Source organism: Mya arenaria, chromosome 14 (genome assembly GCF_026914265.1).
Source record: "Mya arenaria isolate MELC-2E11 chromosome 14, ASM2691426v1".
Classification (NCBI taxonomy): Eukaryota; Metazoa; Mollusca; class Bivalvia; order Myida; family Myidae; genus Mya; species Mya arenaria.
This window is the reverse complement of record NC_069135.1, coordinates 53,030,783-53,050,199: the sequence shown is the minus strand read 5'-3', so window position 1 is coordinate 53,050,199 and position 19,417 is coordinate 53,030,783. Positions and strand designations below refer to the sequence as shown.

The 19,417-nt window shown below is 35.6% G+C and overlaps 1 protein-coding gene across 1 annotated transcript in view; it reads right to left on the bottom strand.

Annotated features, from left to right (window-relative positions):
• The window catches only part of LOC128218185 (uncharacterized), a 40,080-nt gene extending 20,663 nt beyond the window's left edge, over positions 1–19,417 (bottom strand). The window contains exons 1-4 of the mRNA XM_052925767.1: positions 19,367–19,417; positions 8,303–9,251; positions 2,860–2,925; positions 234–378 (exon numbers count right to left, since the gene is read on the bottom strand). Coding sequence (XP_052781727.1) covers positions 234–378; positions 2,860–2,925; positions 8,303–9,088 — 997 coding nt within the window. The 5' untranslated portion in view covers positions 9,089–9,251; positions 19,367–19,417. The remainder of the gene's footprint in view (positions 1–233; positions 379–2,859; positions 2,926–8,302; positions 9,252–19,366) is intronic.

Sequence of the window (19,417 nt, the reverse complement as noted above, 5' to 3'; positions counted from 1 at the left end):
CTTGTCCTAAAAGGAGCTTTTGGGGGGTATTTTATTCCTATTTTTCCTTACATTGAAATTTAAAGTAAACTTGGACAATTTTGAGGGGGTTGGGACACACCAGGTGCAACCCCATACCCCCTACATAACCTTTGTTTTGAACATCGATAAGAGAAAGGATGAAAAGTGGAAAAGTGTGTACATTTTTAACAGTGAGAAAAACTCTTGAAGTAAAATGTACTAGAGTGACAAACCTGGATCAAGGTAGGAGAGTATCTTAGTTGCTTGGTTTGTGGGCAGCCAGGTTAGAAGGTCCTGGCAGTTTGGTGGGCAGCCATGGTGGAGATTGGCCTCCATCTTGACCGACAGCAGATGAAGCTGGGGCAGCTCACAACCCATCTGTAAAGTAGATCATAGACTGGTTAACAATTGTGCAGGTGTAACTGGGCAACTCACAACCCATCTGTAAATGATATCATATAGACTGGTTAACAACTGCGCAGATGTACCTGGGGCAGCTCACAACCTATCTGTAAATGATATTATATAGACTGGTTAACAACTGCACAGATGTACCTGGGGCAGCTCACAACCGTTCTGTAAATGATATTATATAGACTGGTTAACAACTGCACAGATGTACCTGGGGCAGCTCACAACCCATCTGTAAATGATATTATATAGACTGGTTAACAACTGCACAGATGTACCTGGGGCAGCTCACAACCCATCTGTAAATGATATTATATAGACTGGTTAACAACTGCACAGATGTACCTGGGGCAGCTCACAACCCTTCTGTAAATGATATTATATAGACTGGTTAACAACTGCACAGATGTACCTGGGGCAGCTCACAACCTATCTGTAAATGATAATATATAGACTGGTTAACAACTGCACAGATGTACCTGGGGCAGCTCACAACCCATCTGTAAATGATATCATATAGACTGGTTAACAACTGCACAGATGTACCTGGGGCAGATCACAACCTATCTGTAAATGATATTATATAGACTGGTTAACAACTGCACAGATGTACCTGGGGCAGCTCACAACCCATCTGTAAATGATATTATATAGACTGGTTAACAACTGCACAGATGTAACTGGGGCAGCTCACAACCCTTCTGTAAATGATATTATATAGACTGGTCAACAACTGCACAGATGTACCTGGGGCAGCTCACAACCTATCTGTAAATGATAATATATAGACTGGTTAACAACTGCACAGATGTACCTGGGGCAGCTCACAACCCATCTGTAAATGATATCATATAGACTGGTTAACAACTGCACAGATGTACCTGGGGCAGCTCACAACCCTTCTGTAAATGATATTATATAGACTGGTTAACAACTGCACAGATGTACCTGGGGCAGATCACAACCTATCTGTAAATGATATTATATAGACTGGTTAACAACTGCACAGATGTACCTGGGGCAGCTCACAACCCTTCTGTAAATGATATTATATAGACTGGTTAACAACTGCACAGATGTACCTGGGGCAGCTCACAACCGTTCTGTAAATGATATTATATAGACTGGTTAACAACTGCACAGATGTACCTGGGGCAGCTCACAACCCATCTGTAAATGATATCATATAGACTGGTTAACAACTGCACAGATGTACCTGGGGCAGCTCACAACCTATCTGTAAATGATATTATATAGACTGGTTAACAACTGCACAGATGTACCTGGGGCAGCTCACAACCGTTCTGTAAATGATATTATATAGACTGGTTAACAACTGTGCATATGTAGCTGGGACAACTCACAATCCATATGTAGTTACTATCATATAGACTGGTTAACAACTGTGCATATATAAAATGGAGCAGCTCACAACCCATCTGTAAATAATATCATAGACTGGTTAACAATTGTGCATGTGTAGCTGGGCAACTCACAACTCAACTGTAAATTATATCATATTGACTGGTTAACAAATGTGCAGATATAAAATGGAGCAGCTCACAAGCCATCAGTTTTTAACCGTCTCTGTGGCCTTGTGGTTAAGGCGTCCGCCTACGAAGCGGGAGGTCGTGGGTTCGATCCCGGGCCGCGTCATACCGAAAGACATTAAAAGCTGGTACAAGTAGCTCCAAATGCCTGGTGCTCGGCATTCAAAGGATAGTGCTTGGAAAAGTGGTGTACTCAGTACTGGTTCAACCCAGGAATGTTGTATCCCATGTATCGGTGCTTTACACCGAGCACATTAAAGAACCCAGAGGTCTCTTCGCAAAGAGCTAGGGTATTGCACCCGGATCTCTTGTATCTCACTCTGTTTCTTCAAGTCTTCCAATGTCTGGATTTGACTGCGAATTGCTGTCACTTCTATCTCGTGTCACTTATGGCATTTAAACACAATTTAAGTCATGATGGCGTCACGGCCGGGTCAAGCCATAATGCAGCCAATGGGCGCGGGCAGACCTTAATAAAACTCAAATAAACAAACAAAAAGCCATCTGTAAATAATATCATAGACTGGTTAACAATTGTGCAGGTGTAGCTGGGGCAACTCACAACCCATCTGTAAATGATATCATAGACTGGTTTACAGCCATGCAGGTGTAGCTGGTGCAAATGAACATCAATCTGTTAGTTATATCACATAGACTGGCAATTAGCAATACAAGTGTAGCTGAGGAAACTCAAAACCTGTCTGTAACATATATCATGCATATAGTCTGTTTAACAAGCATGCAGTTTGAAACTGCTATTTCAGAAAAATGATAGAATGATAAGGCCTAAAATTTTATCAAAATAGTGTCAAATGCTTAACTTTACTAAATTATTAAAATCTTATACTTCTAACTATTCTGTAATCCAACAAGAACGTGCACACAACTATAGACTTACAAGCAATTCCTTCAGCATGAGATTTTTCTGTTCATCGTTGAAGTCTGAAAACCAACGCACCATTGTCTGAAAAATATATAAAATACAAAATATAAAAATACACATTGAGAAATATGATAAATGACAGTACTTCATCCTTTTTTTTTCAAAGAGCAGGGGACCATTTCATCAAGAGTCCTCGGAGCAAATTTGTACCTAGGTGTGATTTTGTTCAAAGTGCAGGTCAGGCCGTTTCTCAGGAATCCTACAAGAAAATCTTTAAATTTTCTTTAAAGACCATGGAGCCATTCCATTCAAAATTGAAGAGTGATTTTTTTCAAAGAACAGGGAGTCATTTCAGCAAGATAAGGGTAAATCTGTACCCAGGAGCAATTTTCTTTAAAGACCATGGAGCCATTTGATCTAAAATTCTAAGAACAAATTTTTACCTAAGAGTGATTTTCTTCAAAGGACAGAAGGCTGTTTCATTAGGAGTCCTAGGAGCTAATTTGTACCTAGGAGGGATTTTCTTCAAAGAACAGGAGGCTGTTTTGTCAGGAATCCTAGGAGCTAATTTGTACCTAGGAGGGATTTTCTTCAAAGAACAGGAGGCTGTTTTGTAAGGAATCCAAGGAGCTAATTTGTACCTGGATGTGATTTTCTTCGAAGAATAGGAGGCTGTTTTGTCAGGAATCCTAGGAGCAAATTTGTACCTAGGTGTGATTTTCTTCGAAGAGCAGGAGGCTGTTTAACCAGGTATCCTAGGAGCTAATTTGTACCTAGGTAGTCTAGGAGTGATTCTTCAAAGTCAACAGGGGGCTATTTCAGCAAGAGGAAATATGTACCAAGGCGTGATTTTCTTCATAGAACAAGGAGCCATTTCATCAAGATTTGTAGGAGCAAATTTGTTTATGTAAAGTATGACTGTTGAACTAAATTGATTCCCTAAACAACAGAAAAAGAGCAGTTATCTGTACAGTACAACTGAAGAATATCTGTCATAGGAAATAAATTACTGATGGAAATGCACCCTGATGCCTTCCGATGCGCTAGAAAAGAGCAGTTTCCAAACATAATGATTCATCTTCATTAATCAGCGAGAGTGATAAATGAATTATTATAATAGGGAGGACTTTTACGCTGCCATCCATTCGTATTATCTGATAATTGTGTTCTGGGTGAAATTAATGGGTGAGAAGTACAAGGCTTAGAGTACCTTACAAACCGCTATTCCCATAGAAGTAAGGCCATGCCAATTTAATTTTTATGTTTAAAGGGATAATTAACGACCCAAAATTCCAATCCTAACAAAGTTCTGCCTTCATAGAATTATATGAGTAAGAATGTCAAATATTTCTTTGTTTTTATCAAAACTTTTAATAAGAACATAAATACATACAACCTTAATATGTATAAGTAACATACTTGGCAACTGAAACCTTGTAAAAGTTCACTAGTCTAAGTCCAGAATTATAAATATTCTGATTTTCCAAAGCTAATCCTCCGGTACAATCAAAATATTGTTTTAATATATACACACATGTTATTTCCGAAACAATAGAGTCTGATTGGTCTGTTACATGAATTTCAATAGCTCAAAATTCACTTTTTATTTGTACCGGCATGGGAAAATCCAGTTATGTGAATTCCGGGCTATATCTAATAAACACCATTCCCAGCATTGTTTGTCAAATTAATAATATTAAGTTCTTCACAGCCCGATTCAATGTGCCCTTTTCTCCCTTAGCACCCAGAGTGCCCCTCTTTTGCAGCACCCTGCCCTTTTCAAACCTGGTGAAAACCCTACTATAAGAGATTATTTTTTCTACGACACTGTATGTCTTCTCATGCAGGTTTTGGAAATGCAGCGGGTTTTTTTAAGTTTTAGGGATTGGTGGCGGGGCCCTTTGATAGGGGAAAATTAGCATTATTTTGGCAAAAAAGGAAAAGAACACTATCATGATTCATATAATGTTCAACTTGTTTTCAAACTTTTTTTTCGACAAAGCTATCAACCTATTTATAAATGGCACTAAAATGTTACATTTGCTGTTAAGAATTTCAATGTTCATCATTTTTTAAACATTTTTTAAGGATTTTTTTTAGTAGGGGAAAAAAATGTACTTTTTCAGCAGGGGAATAGGGCCGAATTTCAGCCCCAAAACGAACACTGAAATCTGACGCTAAACATTGAATCTATTTGTTATGTCCTACTTCTAAGAGACTCATTAATTATTTACCGGAAATACAAAATCATATAACAAGGCAGGAGAGCTCAATACCTCAGCCAAAGGCTTGTCAAGATACCATCATCCTGTTTTTTCTAGCCTCCCTGATAACTTTCTACACCCCAACCCATTTGTTGATATTCTTTAATTGTTACCTTGATAATGTCTACAAGCATCTGAACAGAAAAACTACAATGGTTGAATCATTAAGTAACATTAGAAATCTGACAGGGTGAGAAAATTGCAAGGTTACTGGTACAAACATAATCCTCTTGCAATGAGGGTTTGGTTATTTAATACTAATCTATTTGAGTTTGATTGTGAAGACAATTGAAAGCTACATGTATTATGATTTACTCTCAAATCAGTTTACTGGGTTAAACCCAGTAATGGTGTCCTATTGAGAAGCCATGTTTCTAGAAAGTACCCCTAATTTGAACACACAACCTCTTGGGTGTGACGGGACACCTTGACCACTAATAGACCCCACAACCTCTTGGGTGGGATGTGGACACTTATATTTTAAACTAGACCATGTATAGAACACACAACCTCGTGGATGAGATGTGGACACTTTTACCACTAGACCACAGATAGAACACACAACCTCGTGGGTGAGATGTGGACACTTTTACCACTAGAACACAGATAGAACCCACAACCTCGTGGGTGAGATGTGGACACTTTTACCACTAGACCACAGATAGAACACACAACCTCGTGGGTGAGATGTGCACACTTTTACCACTAGACCACTGATAGAACCCACAACCTCGTGGGTGAGAGGCGGACACTTATAAAAACTAGACCACGGATAGAACACACAACCTCGTAGGTGAGAGGCGGACACCTTTACCACTAGACCACAGATAGAACCCACAACCTCGTGGGTGAGATGTGGACACTTTTACCACTAGAACACTGATAGAACCCACAACCTCGTGGGTGAGATGTGGACACTTTTACCACTTGACCACAGATAGAACACACAACCTCGTGGGTGAGATGTGGACACTTTTACCACTAGACCACAGATAGAACCCACAACCTCGTGGGTGAGATGTGGACACTTTTACCACTAGCCCACTGATAGAACACATAACCTCGTGGGTGAGATGTGGACACTGTTACCACTAGCCCACTGATAGAACCCACAACCTCGTGGGTGAGATGTGGACACTTTTACCACTAGACCACAGATAGAACCCACAACCTCATGGGTGAGATGTGGACACTTTTACCACTAGCCCACAGATAGAACCCACAATCTTGTGGGTTAGATGTGGACACTTTTACCACTATACCACAGATAGAACCCATTACATCGTGGGTGAGATGTGGACACTTTAGTCATTTAAATAAGCCATTGGCAATATTGTTAAATTTGGATGCCTAGTGACCCCTTATAGCTTTGGTATCATTTGATTCTATATTGCATAGAGATAAAATAAAATCTCCAAAGTCATTAAGGGCCGAAATCAGCCTACTTCCCAAATGCCAAAAATGACAGCAATTCCTAATTTGCTCCATAAGATGTCCCAAAATTGTGAGAAAAAGTCTAATTTAAATCTCAGGGCCTTTTTACCCTTTTTTGACGTAACCGAGGCTAATTCCCCAGGGGCCAGACCCTGTTTATTTCCGCAAAATAGCCTCTGAAATTCCCCAACAAAAGGGCTACATATGGTGTCTTCCCCATCACTGGTAAAATGGCCCTGAATTTAATTAAACAAGAAGATTTATGCAAATGATTAAAATAACATTATTCCCTCTTTGACTATTTCCCTTTTATTGGAGCTATTTCCCTTTTATTGGAGTTATTTCTCATTTTAATGGTATAAATCACTAAAATTGTCTCGATCCAGAAGTTTTTCTGAAAAAGCCCTACTGGACAGTGTATTCTTTTTCTAATTATAGTTTTTCACTGGTCAGATGTATAATAATAACTAAATATTATCTAAAATACCTTATTTTCATTAATTTGATGTAATATATACATGTATACAGTTAAAGCTTGCTATGTCAAACTCTGTTATTACAATGTTCTGGTCATGTCAAACATTTTTTTCGATTATTTTTGGTTTAATTATACACCTACATGTATATATTTCAGTTATATTGAATGTTCTTTATCTCAAAGTATTTTCTGAGCTCCCAACGACTTTGACATAGCGAGTTTTGACTGTACTTTAATGATCAACTCCCTTCTTCAAATTTGACTATTAAAATGTTTATGTTAAAAAATAACATTAAGTGAATGTAATATATACTAATGGCCAAAAGTCTTGTCCGGTCTACAAAAACTACAATATCCAAAAGTCTTGTCCAGTCCACAAAAACTACAATATCTGTTTTGTTTTATATCGCACACTCATAAATTTGTTATCGATGGAAAAAGGACATTAATATGCATTCAATGAAAAAAGAGTTTTGAAATTTGATCCAGTTCTGCCGGTACAGTTACATGTAGTAATGTGTTGAAAATTGGCATTGAGGATTTGCAAGGCACAAATGAAAACCATACCGAACACGACTTTTGGCCATTAGTATATACACGTTAATGTTAAACACTTTTTTTAAAATCCAACAATGAACATTTTAGGAAATCAAATATGTTAAGAATTGACTTAATTAGATAGCATTTAAGAGTTATGGAAGGGTGCTGCACCCTGTCCTATTTAGTAGCACCCTTCTGCCCTTATGGAGACCAGCATGGAAAACCTTCCGACCTTCATAGAATTAAATGCTCAAGATAATCTAATATTTCTTTAGTCTTGATTTAAACTTCAAATATGATTAAAAATTAATATTTGACTTTTGAAACCTTCAATTGAGTATAATTCCTAATATTTTCTGTAAAATTTTAAATGTTCAAATTTTCAAAGCCTGACAAAATGAGCCCCTTTCTCCTTAAGCACCCTGTCCCTTTTCTGCATCAACTTGGCTAAAACTCTACAAGATGGTCACCATTTAGCTAAAATCATGAGTCAGAGTGTAAAGCATAAAATTTAAGTAATTTAACCCTTAGGCTGCTGATGGCGATTTTAAAGGCTTTGCAAACAACTTGGAACCAGACCAGACGCTGAGTAACTCGGTGCCTGGTCAGGTTCCAAGCTGTTTGCCACTCAGTCAATATATCCCCAAAGTTTTAAGTAAATTGAAAGAAATTTAGAATAAACCAGACGACATTTTCGAGCAGAAGACAATTTACCCAGCATGCAAAGGGTTAATACACTTACTTTGACCCTTTCTTTAAATGTCAGTGGATTAACTCCATCCATGGAGTTCAAGGGGTCTATGGAATTGTTTAGCGATTTATCGTAACTCCGTGCCGAGGATGAGGAACTCTGTCGAGTCAATGTCAAACTGGGTAAATGAGATTTTTGTTTCACAAGCATTTGTGTCTTGAGATTTTTTTTGTTCGATCCTACAGCAGAATCTTCATCGCTGTCGCTTGAATAGTCACTTCGACGATACTTGTAATGGTTACCACGGTGTTTGCTAAAATGTCCCCAGGACTCTATGGCCGTCGGACTGGGTAGTTGTTGTGTTTCTTTGTTTGTCGAGACCTGGCAGTCAGCCCCGTCCGATAATTTCTTACAAATAAAATTGTGTACAGGGCAACCTTGCGAGTGCCGATTTTGAGAATGATTACTACGACAACTGCAGCAGGCACCACAATGACAGTCGCAAGTCTCGCCATCGAGTTCTTTAAGTTCTGACGGGAGTGACGTCCCTTTGTTTAGAGCAATTTTTTCACTTCCCGTCCGTCGGAACGAAAATATTTGTCCGGGATTTGAATCATCACTGTCTGGACTGCTATTCTCTCTTTCTGTGTTCTGATTGACCAATTTCAAAGTGTGGTCATGATGACGTCGATGGTGTTTCTGATGTGAACGTCTACTGACAGGCCCAGAAGTGACACTAATATTTGACGTTGTCATGTCGCTGTAGTAAGCATCATCAGTGGAGTCCATTCTAGCTAAACTGTTCACACAACCTTCGGTAGAAATTGATTCTTTCATTAGGGTAATATAAAAATCTTCACAACCAACGAATGATAAATGAAACTGTTTTAAACTATGCCATCACAACACTCATCGTTTGCACATTTTATGCAATTTCATCCCATATTTTGAGTTCAACTGTTCATTTAGTTTCTCGTCTTCTTCCATAATTGCTGGCCTGCTGAAAATAGAATAAATATAATCAATTAAACCAAATGTTGCGCAATCATCGGCATCATTCAAAGTGCATGAGACAATTTATGTTTTATCAATGAATGAAATTTCAACACTAAATGGTCTTGAACGGCAGCATCACATCTGAAATTAATGTAACGATCATGCCAGAAGTGAGTTATAATGGAAAGCCATTTAAAGCAGCAATCTCACAGATTGGCCTTTTTGATAACTTTTAACATTTTTTGTTTTGGAATGAACAAATGTTTGCTTAAATGTCTGGAAAACAGTGATACAAGTTTGCTGACAAAAGATCAGATTGCTGTTTTTCATATTTACGTTTGATTATGATTTATAGCTAAATGCATTACTAACGCTTTAAGGAGAAAAAAAATCGGCAGTTTCCAAAACAAGTGAGAACGGTTCTATTGTGAGTTAACTTATATGAATGAATTAAATTTAATACCAATGTCAGCTGATTCTGAGACAAAAACTAAAATATTGTCAAAACTGTCAATCTGTGAGAGAGCAGTTTTAAATTCTTGGTCTGTAATTGGAACTTGTACCATATTTAAGATTTTCTCCTTTGATTAAGTCCACATATAAACTCCCATATCGGAATGTAAAAAAGTAGAAGGAGTTGAATTATTTAATCGTTTAATCATTTAATAACTAGCATGTTGATTAATATCAACAATATTCATGCATAATTCATTCTACAACAGATGAAATTAACATAAAAAAAGTTCCAGGAATGAAGTTAAAAAAAGACGATAATCCACCGATATCTTGGTCACGGTTCACTTCTATTTTTCAATGATAAAAGACAACAACATATTAGCCAACAAATTATTAAACCACAAATTGTATCACGTTTTTTCAGACTTAATAACCCATAAAACAAAAATATCGAGAGGAGAACTATCAGTAGGCATTATTTTATTCCGGCCAACTGCGTGCTATGTCCCCATCACATTATCGAAACAACATCACATCTTTAAATAAACACTAGACAAAAATATTTCCATAAAAGCTGCAGTCTTCACACATTTCATGACAAAATTAGAGTTTTGAAATACAATCCCGTGCAACAGAAACGCTGAGCGTGACCATATGATACTATCGTCACCTCTCTCTAGGGTATAGTGGTCTGCAGTATAGCGGAGAAGGTATTACTTAACCATAGTGCTACAATTATCCCCTTGGAAAATCACTTTTATGACACCATTCGACACTTTGCTAAAAGCAATGTGACACATCAAAAGTTTGTCTGTAATCCAATATTCATGAACCAACGAAATGTTTACAATACTTGTATGATTCTAGTGGTTTCTTCTCTGCAGGGAAAACGACATTCATATCGTACGAACTGCACAGCATTAATGATAATGACTTCATAAAAAAAATAGAACCAGGAACATAATATGCTTTATTTTTTTTTTCAATCAAAAAACTAAGAGCACTTCCATTTAAATTAGGGATGGAAACCAGATACCGAATTGGTATCCGGATATTCGTATCAAGTATTCGAATACTATCCGGATACTCGTATCAAATTGTTTTCATAATAAGTAAATTTCCTATTATATGTCACCCACCTTCTGTTATTTGACATAATTGTCCACTTAATTTATAATTCGTCATATGGCAATTTCACTTTTTCATTTATTCTTTCTCAGTCTTAATAATTTATAATGTTATAATCAAAGCTAAACAACTCATTTTACGTCATAAAACTCATGATGAATACCACATAAACACCTCGCGAATATGATAGTCACTTCGGCCGAGGTGGTTGCTTGGTTACTGCCACGTGCTTTCGAGTTTGATATTTATCAGCAGGTTTCTTGTTTAAACACGCTTTGATGATTTGATAGTCGATTGTAATTTTATTTCATTACATTGTTTGATTTAATGCAATACCTACAATTTCTGCAGTGTTTTGTAATGAAGGATATAATTGCGGAAAAGATAAGAAGACAAAAAGACGATCTGATTTTTCTTTATTTACATGTGTGTACTTTTTTTATTTATTAATAAACTAAACATGTTTACATATCGTATGAAAAATATGAAATAAGTATTTTATTGAAAAGTGAAAAGATAAACAAATTTGTTTTTGTATTTATTGTTCAGATGGCAATAATTTCTTCATGCATATTCATAAAAAATATGATTGGTCATTAATAGCTTTGATTGCACGACCCTTATCTTGTGATTAGACGATCAATTCCTACGGATTAATGATCAATCCGTTTAATATCAACTAGTGCCAATTAGTGTCAATAAAATCATAAAACAACACATGCCATTGTAAACAAGGTCATAGAACTTCACAGGGTGCTGCACAAGGACACAATATCACGCCTTGTGCAAACACCCAATTAGCAGACGATTTGTGACACATACCCGCTTCACGACAGACACTGTTGATCACCTGAAATATTTCATCTGAAAAGTTTTATAACAATTGCTATGTCTCTGCTAAGCTATTTCATTGAAATTTTAATTCTTAACGAATATTCGAATACCCATTTTGGTATCCGAATACTCGGATATTCGCTTCCATCCCTAATTTAAATTAAAGAGCACTTCCATTATAAATCAAAGAGTGCTTCCATTGAAATCAAAGAGTGCTTCCAGGAAAGCAAAGAGTACTTTCATTGAAATCAAAGAGCACTTCCATTAAAATCAAACAGCACTTCCATTAAAATCAAACAGCGCTTCCATTGAAATCAAAGAGTGCTTCCATTAAAATCAAAGAGTGCTTCCATTAAAATCAAAGAGTGCTTCCATTGAAATCAAAGAGTGCTTCCATTAAAATCAAAGAGTGCTTCCATTGAAATCAAAGAGCGCTTCCAATAAAATCAAAGAGTGCTTCCATTGAAATGAAAGAGCACTTCCATTGAAATCATGTTAAAGGGACTTGCTCATAATATGTCAAATGCACTTTTTTGTAAGAGTGCTGAAACTAAAATAAGTGATACCAAAAGCCAAAACCCTTCAGCAAATGTTGATATTTGCTCAAAAATTGTCTTTGAAGATCACAATTTTCATTACAGTTGATAACACTAATGGTCACTTAATAATGGCTTTGCTGTTGCGTGATTGTTTGATTGACATTATCACATTGTTATCAATGTATTGTTAAAAGGTCAAAATTTCCATCACATTTCAATACCAGAGAGTTAAATAAGTGTTTTCATATGCATTACAGAGAAAACTAATTTTTGGTCCAAAAACAAAAGCGAGTTCCTTTAGGTTTGAATAATTACGTTTTTACCAAGAGTTTGTTAAAATATAGGGGCTATGTTCTTTAAGAAACAAATAAATACAATTGCTATATAATCATAGAAAAAAAATTGTTTATTACCTCCCTTTAATAAATAATATCATTATAGTATATTATAATATTGATGTTAATACCTAAAATGCACATATTTGCATCCTCATGATGGATGGCTTGTAAACCTGAAATGCACAAACACATCTTTGCATCCTAATGATGGATGACTTACCTTAAATGCACTAACACATCTTTGCATCCTACTGATGGATGACTTACCTTAAATGCACTTCCACGTCTCTGCATCCTAATGATGGATGACTTACCTTAAATGCACTAACACATCTTTGCATCCTAATGATGGATGACTTACCTGAAATGCACTAACACATCTTTGCATCCTACTGATGGATGACTTACCTTAAATGCACTAACACATCTTTGCATCCTAATGATGGATGACTTACCTTAAATGCACTAACACATCTTTGCATCCTAATGATGGATGACTTACCTTAAATGCACTAACACATCTTTGCATCCTAATGATGGATGACTTACCTTAAATGCACTAACACATCTTTGCATCCTAATGATGGATGACTTACCTTAAATGCACTAACACATCTTTGCATCCTAATGATGGATGACTTACCTGAAATCCACAAACACATCTTTGCATCCTAATGATGGATGACTTACCTGAAATGCACAAACACATCTTTGCATCCTAATGATGGATGGCTTACCTGAAATGCACAAACACACCTTTGCATCCTAATGATGGATGACTTACCTTAAATGCACTTACACACCTTTACGTCCAATTGATGGATGACTTAACTTAAATGCACAAACACATCTTTGCATCCTAAAGATGGACAGCCTACCTTAAATGCACTAACACATCTTTGCATCCTTATGGATGGCTAACCTTAAAGGACTCACTCACAAATTTTATGTTTATAATGAGTTTGTATTGAAATTGAGTAATTTTACTTACTATTATGAACCAAGACCGAAACTCCAACTGGCAGATATTTAATATTAAAATTGTACAGAATTTTGTAAATCCAAGCTCAAGATAAAACCTTACACACACTTTCCAGCAAAATAGAGCATTTTAGTAGAGCTTTTATTTGATAATGTTTGATCATTGAAACAAGCATTTCGCTCACATATCACACACACAAAAAAATAACTTGCCTGACCCTATATATCCTGAACGAATCCGTTTAAGAGTACAATCGTCCTTGACAAAAAAATAACACACATAAAATTATACAACCTGTTGGGATTTACAAAAAACATGTGAGAGTCCTGGATATACCAAACAATGGTATTGATTTAACGTAATATCCCTAGATTTCCCTGGCAAATGTGCGGTAACAAAATATTTAATATGGTCTCCATATATAATTACTACTGTTGCCATGGAAACTAAATCCAAAGAAAACCACAGAATTTTCTTTGTAATTTAATATCAAGACATTTTGTCACTGGCGTTGACATATAAGAGATTTAAATAAGAATCCTACAGGGTGTTAATTTGTTAGTTGTTGTTTTTGGGGAGGTTTCTTAACACATTTTACATAATTGTTTGATGAGTATAAGACAAGTAATTTTTCAATAATGGGCTGATTGTTCAGAACTATGTTAAAGGTTAACAACGATATTTAAATGGCAGCATTGTTAACTTTAAAAGGTGAACTGGTTTATGAAGTGCTCATATATTTGAATTAAACAAGTACAACTGAAGCAGTTGTCTCCAATTTTGTTAGAAATAGTGCAGATCACAAATGTATCCACTAAAATTCAGGGGCAGTAAGCCAGTAACGATTTTATACGTATAATAGGCCCCAAATCGGGGTGAAGCACCCTAAGGCACAAGCAAAACTGGCCCTTTTGAGGGCTTTCCTGACTTTAAATTTGAAACTGGAGGTCTATATTAACAAAAATTCAAGTACTGTAACAACAAAAAGCGACCAGTTATTTTTTTTAACATGTTAAAAAATAACAAAATTTGTTTGGTTTCTAGAGTCATTAGATCTGCGGATAACCGTGGAAATATCACATCCCTGCTTTTATACAAAAGCTTAAGATCATTTAAAGCTGAATTCTCACAGATTTACCTTTTTGACATTTTTTTTGGCTTGGAATTCGCAAATTTTTGTGTTTGACCCACCAGTGATATAAGACTGCTGACAAAAGATCAGATCACAGATTTTCATAATTCAATTTTTGAAAACTATAATGAAAACATGTGACCTAATTTTTTTGTCAGCAGTCATAATCATATCACTGGTTTCCATGCATTTTTGCAAAAATTGGTTCGTTCCAAGACAAAAAATTTTATGAAAGTTGTTAAAACATTTCATCTGAGACCGTGCACGTTTAAGGGCAGATTTTATTGTGTCCAACTGTGTTGTCAATAAGAACTGACTGCCAGCCAAAATAGATGGTTCAAATTTCAAATAAATAAGTGAATTTAAAGTACAATAAGTTGTACATGTACCGTAGCTGGCCAGTTACTTACTACTTGAGACGGTTCAACTGAAACTTATTGTGAGAACTGGTCAAAGGCAAATATAATGACTGAGTTTGATAAACAATCTAATGAAACGTCAATTATACATACAGTTGGACGGAAAAGAGGAAACCTCTATATATAGTTTGTCAAAAACTGCTAAACCAATCAAATTGCTCTGGCCATAGACCACGAGGGGGACTATCAAGAGTGCCGCAGAGCGAGCGAGCGCCAATGCTAATTTGTTGTTGCTGGTTTTTTCGGTCCAACAAGGGGTACTGTTCCTGGCAAACATGTATACTGTTTTATTTTAATATCTCAAACCTTTTTTTTTTATTACGGACACAATTAAAGTTTTTGCACAAGAACGATGTCAACACCAAAGCTATCACAAAACCTTGACTACTAATACCTCTTCGAAAAACGGACAAGCCAATGAATTGTGTTCCTTCAAAGAAACTTTCTGTCTTAAATATTCAACATTCGGGATCAAATGACTTTATTATAGGGTTTTAGGCAGAATTTAGACAGGGTTCTACAGAAGAGGGCAGATTTTATGAAGCTGTAAAGAATTTTGGCATTATGAATTTGAAAGAAAATGTGAGGAAATGTGTTTAGTTGAATTTATATTAGATTCAACTACCAAATATCATTTAATTAATATGTTAAGATTGCATGTACCAGTAGTTATAAGCATATTATATGTTTAAATCAAAACAATGTAAACATTTTAATCTTAAGCTTTTAATTCTGTGAGGGCAGCAGGGTGTCCATGCTGGACTCCATGAGGACAGAAGGGTGTCTATCAAAAACTACAGGGTGCAGCACCATTCCATAACTCTTTGGCTTAAACCCTATCTTTGGTTCTGTTTCAATGACAACCATTCCATAACTCTTTGGCTTAAACCCTATCTTTGGTTCTGTTTCAATGACAACCATTCCATAACTCTTTGGCTTAAACCCTATCTTTGGTTCTGTTTCAATGACAACCATTCCATAACTCTTTGGCTTAAACCCTATCTTTGATTCTGTTTCAATGACAACCATTCCATAACTCTTTGGCTTAAACCCTATCTTTGGTTCTGTTTCAATGACAACCATTCCATAACTCTTTGGCTTAAACCCTATCTTTGGTTCTGTTTCAATGACAACCATTCCATAACTCTTTGGCTTAAACCCTATCTTTGGTTCTGTTTCAATGACAACCATTCCATAACTCTTTGGCTTAAACCCTATCTTTGGTTCTGTTTCAATGACAACCATTCCATAACTCTTTGGCTTAAACCCTATCTTTGGTTCTGTTTCAATGACATTTTTGCCATTGGAGCCATCAAACGCATAACATTGAAGTCCAGACTTAAAACATTTATGCAGACCTCATGTTTAAACAGATGCATGCAGGATTTTTTTCTAGGCATCTGACAGTTGAAATATTTTTACCCATATCAAATTTTGACAAGTCAGTCAAGGTTAAAGCCATAAAATTCTCCCAATAATCCCCAGGAGGGTTATAACTCCATAATCATAAAAGACAACAAAATGAGATTAATCATTCAAAAGCGCTCATTTGCCCTTAATTGCAAATATTTCCTGAAATTGCATGATGATGCAATGAAATACATTCCAATCCCTCCCACACACACCGGACAAAACCCCCATACCAATATTTGCAGTTTTAAAGGTCATTTATGATAGAAAGTGTTAAGGTTTGTTTGGTATTTCTGTTTATTCAAATGTTACAACGTTTCTTCTCAAAAGCAACGTAAAAGATAGTTGATCACTCAGGATAGAGTTTTTTTCCATCTTTGAAAAGAATGTTTGAGAGGAGAGTGTTTTGTCTTACACCTGGGTGAAGCCGGGGTTGTATTTGCAAAAAGGGAATGGACAATACCAGGTTTTATCTACATGCATTTTTTCATGATATTTCATTAAAAAAAAAAAAAAACATGTTTGTGTGATTTTTTTATATAAATTATTGATATTTCATCAAATTTATGAAAATCAGAAAGTGAATCCTCTTTCCATGTATCATGTAATATATATTGTACCATATCATTTTTTTTGCAAAACAGGACAGTTTAAACAAGCAATTAATAATTGATTGCAAGTAAGTAGAAAAAGAAGAGAAAATCTCCCTGATTATGGGAATGCTTGATTGGACAAAGCTGCATGACCAATAAAACTTACATGTATATAAAAGTAATATTTTAATGAATTATAAAACAACAGATTGTTAGGCTTAAAAATATTTTTATCTAAGTTTAGGGCAACAATCTCAAAAAAAAAATGCTGGCTAGTGTAGGGATGAGTCAAGACAAGAATGCAAGTCGAGAATGAATATCAAGTCATACCAAGTAGTGAAAGCTTATAATGTCTTTTCAGTATCTGGTGTATTAAATAATTAATACTTTTTTATTGTTATCAGCACCAAATGCTCAACAACAACTAAAAATCAGGAAATCAAGGGTCGAAAACACCTCAAATGCAATTATCAATATTTCCCAATAGGAATGATTATTATCAATATTGTTTAAAATGTACCTGTTTACATGTTTTTTGTGAAATCAATCATTGCTTACTTCCTTTATATGTATTATAATTTATAGTAATGTTGTGTCACTTTAACTGTTCTGTGAACTAAATAAATGCATATACATGTAATATTCATGAGAACATCCTAGATTTACCTGTAGGAGAACTCAAAAAGTATAAGAAGAGCAGCAGATGAAATAATCCTTGTTTTAGATTATAGAATGTAAATATAGCTTCAATGTAGATCAACACCAGGGTAGGTAATTTTGGTGTAGAATTGTCTTCAGGGTAGAATATTGACAATGACGAGTTCCCTGTAAGACCACCAGTGTGCTAAGGAAGTCTTGATAATTTTGACAATGAAGATATCAGCTGAGAGTGATGCTGTTCATGAGTAACGTGGTGATCATACAGAAGTACCAATGTTATGGTGTCCAAGACTTAACTTGCCTCATAGAGACATTGCACACCCATTGTCATAGTCTTCTAAGAGCCTTTGTCTGATTGTCAACAGCACTGATTATGTCCCCATCATCACTGTACAGAACTTCACTGTGACGCTAACATGTTACTACCATAAATTTCTGTAGAATTTGAGGAATGTTGCACCTTTCTAATTTAAACAAGGTGAGAAATGGCACACTTATCACCTCATTTTATATTTACAAAATGACCAATTGATTTCTTAACAGTTAGAAATTAACTGAGGGAAAGGTTATGAAATGACTGGATCCCAGTTAAGTAAACCAGGGAGATAGTCTAAAATAATAGACGTGTGTTATACGGGATTCTTCCAATCCCTAACGTCTAAACGGGAATGTGCAAAAAACGGGGGTGTTTTAAAAATATTGAAATTGTTTTAAGTGAAGTATTTTATGGTTGAAATTGATCATAAAGAGTTATATTCATATTTTACCATGTAAGTGAAATGTTATTTTGCACTAAACAAGCATTTAATGCATTAAAACAAGTTGTTTACCTTTCCAATAAAACGAAAGTTGACTGACACAGAAAACAATTATGCGAAGGGGAACAACTCGATACAATCGTAACAACTCGGCCTCCTCCGACAAAGCTTCGAGATAGACCTCGTTATACAATCGCCATGGCCGAAATGTTCCGAGCGATTTAAAACTGTGCCCTAAAGCCTTGCAGGTGCCCTTCATGTATACATCGTTATGTTTTGACAGAATGAAATGAAGAAAAGCCGTCAAATTCATTATTATAAGTTGGATATTTAATTTTTGTGTACGGAACTAATATAAAATAACATTATCTGGTAATATTTCTTGTTTTTATGATATTTTATAGACGCTATATGCTTTAACCCGGAATCCTGATCGGAACAACTACCCACTTTTGATACTAAACAATTTGTACGTGAAGGATTTGCCATATCAAAAATCTAAAAAAAAATCCGTCAACGTACAATTATTTGGACTACCAGGGAGAGAGTGACCAGCCACCAGGCGACATGTTCAGATTTATATATACATTTAGATTTTAATGTCGTGATAATTATAAACACAGGTATTTAAAATACCTCCCTGCTCCAGAAACAGAATTTACCTTAAGCATAAAGTGTGTTTATTTAAAAAAATTATCTTCTCAAAATCAGCTGATGACAACATATAGTTGTAGCCAAATTTCCATCCTGATGTTCTATTTGAAACATTCAATATATAGAACAACATTTGATTTTAACAATTAAAGAATAATCTCAGTTATAAGTTCCAAATGAAACACAAAACAATTAAAATTATTTCGTAAAAATTACCTGTCAAAACATCAAATTGTAAATGGCGATAAAATCAGAGGTACCACAAAT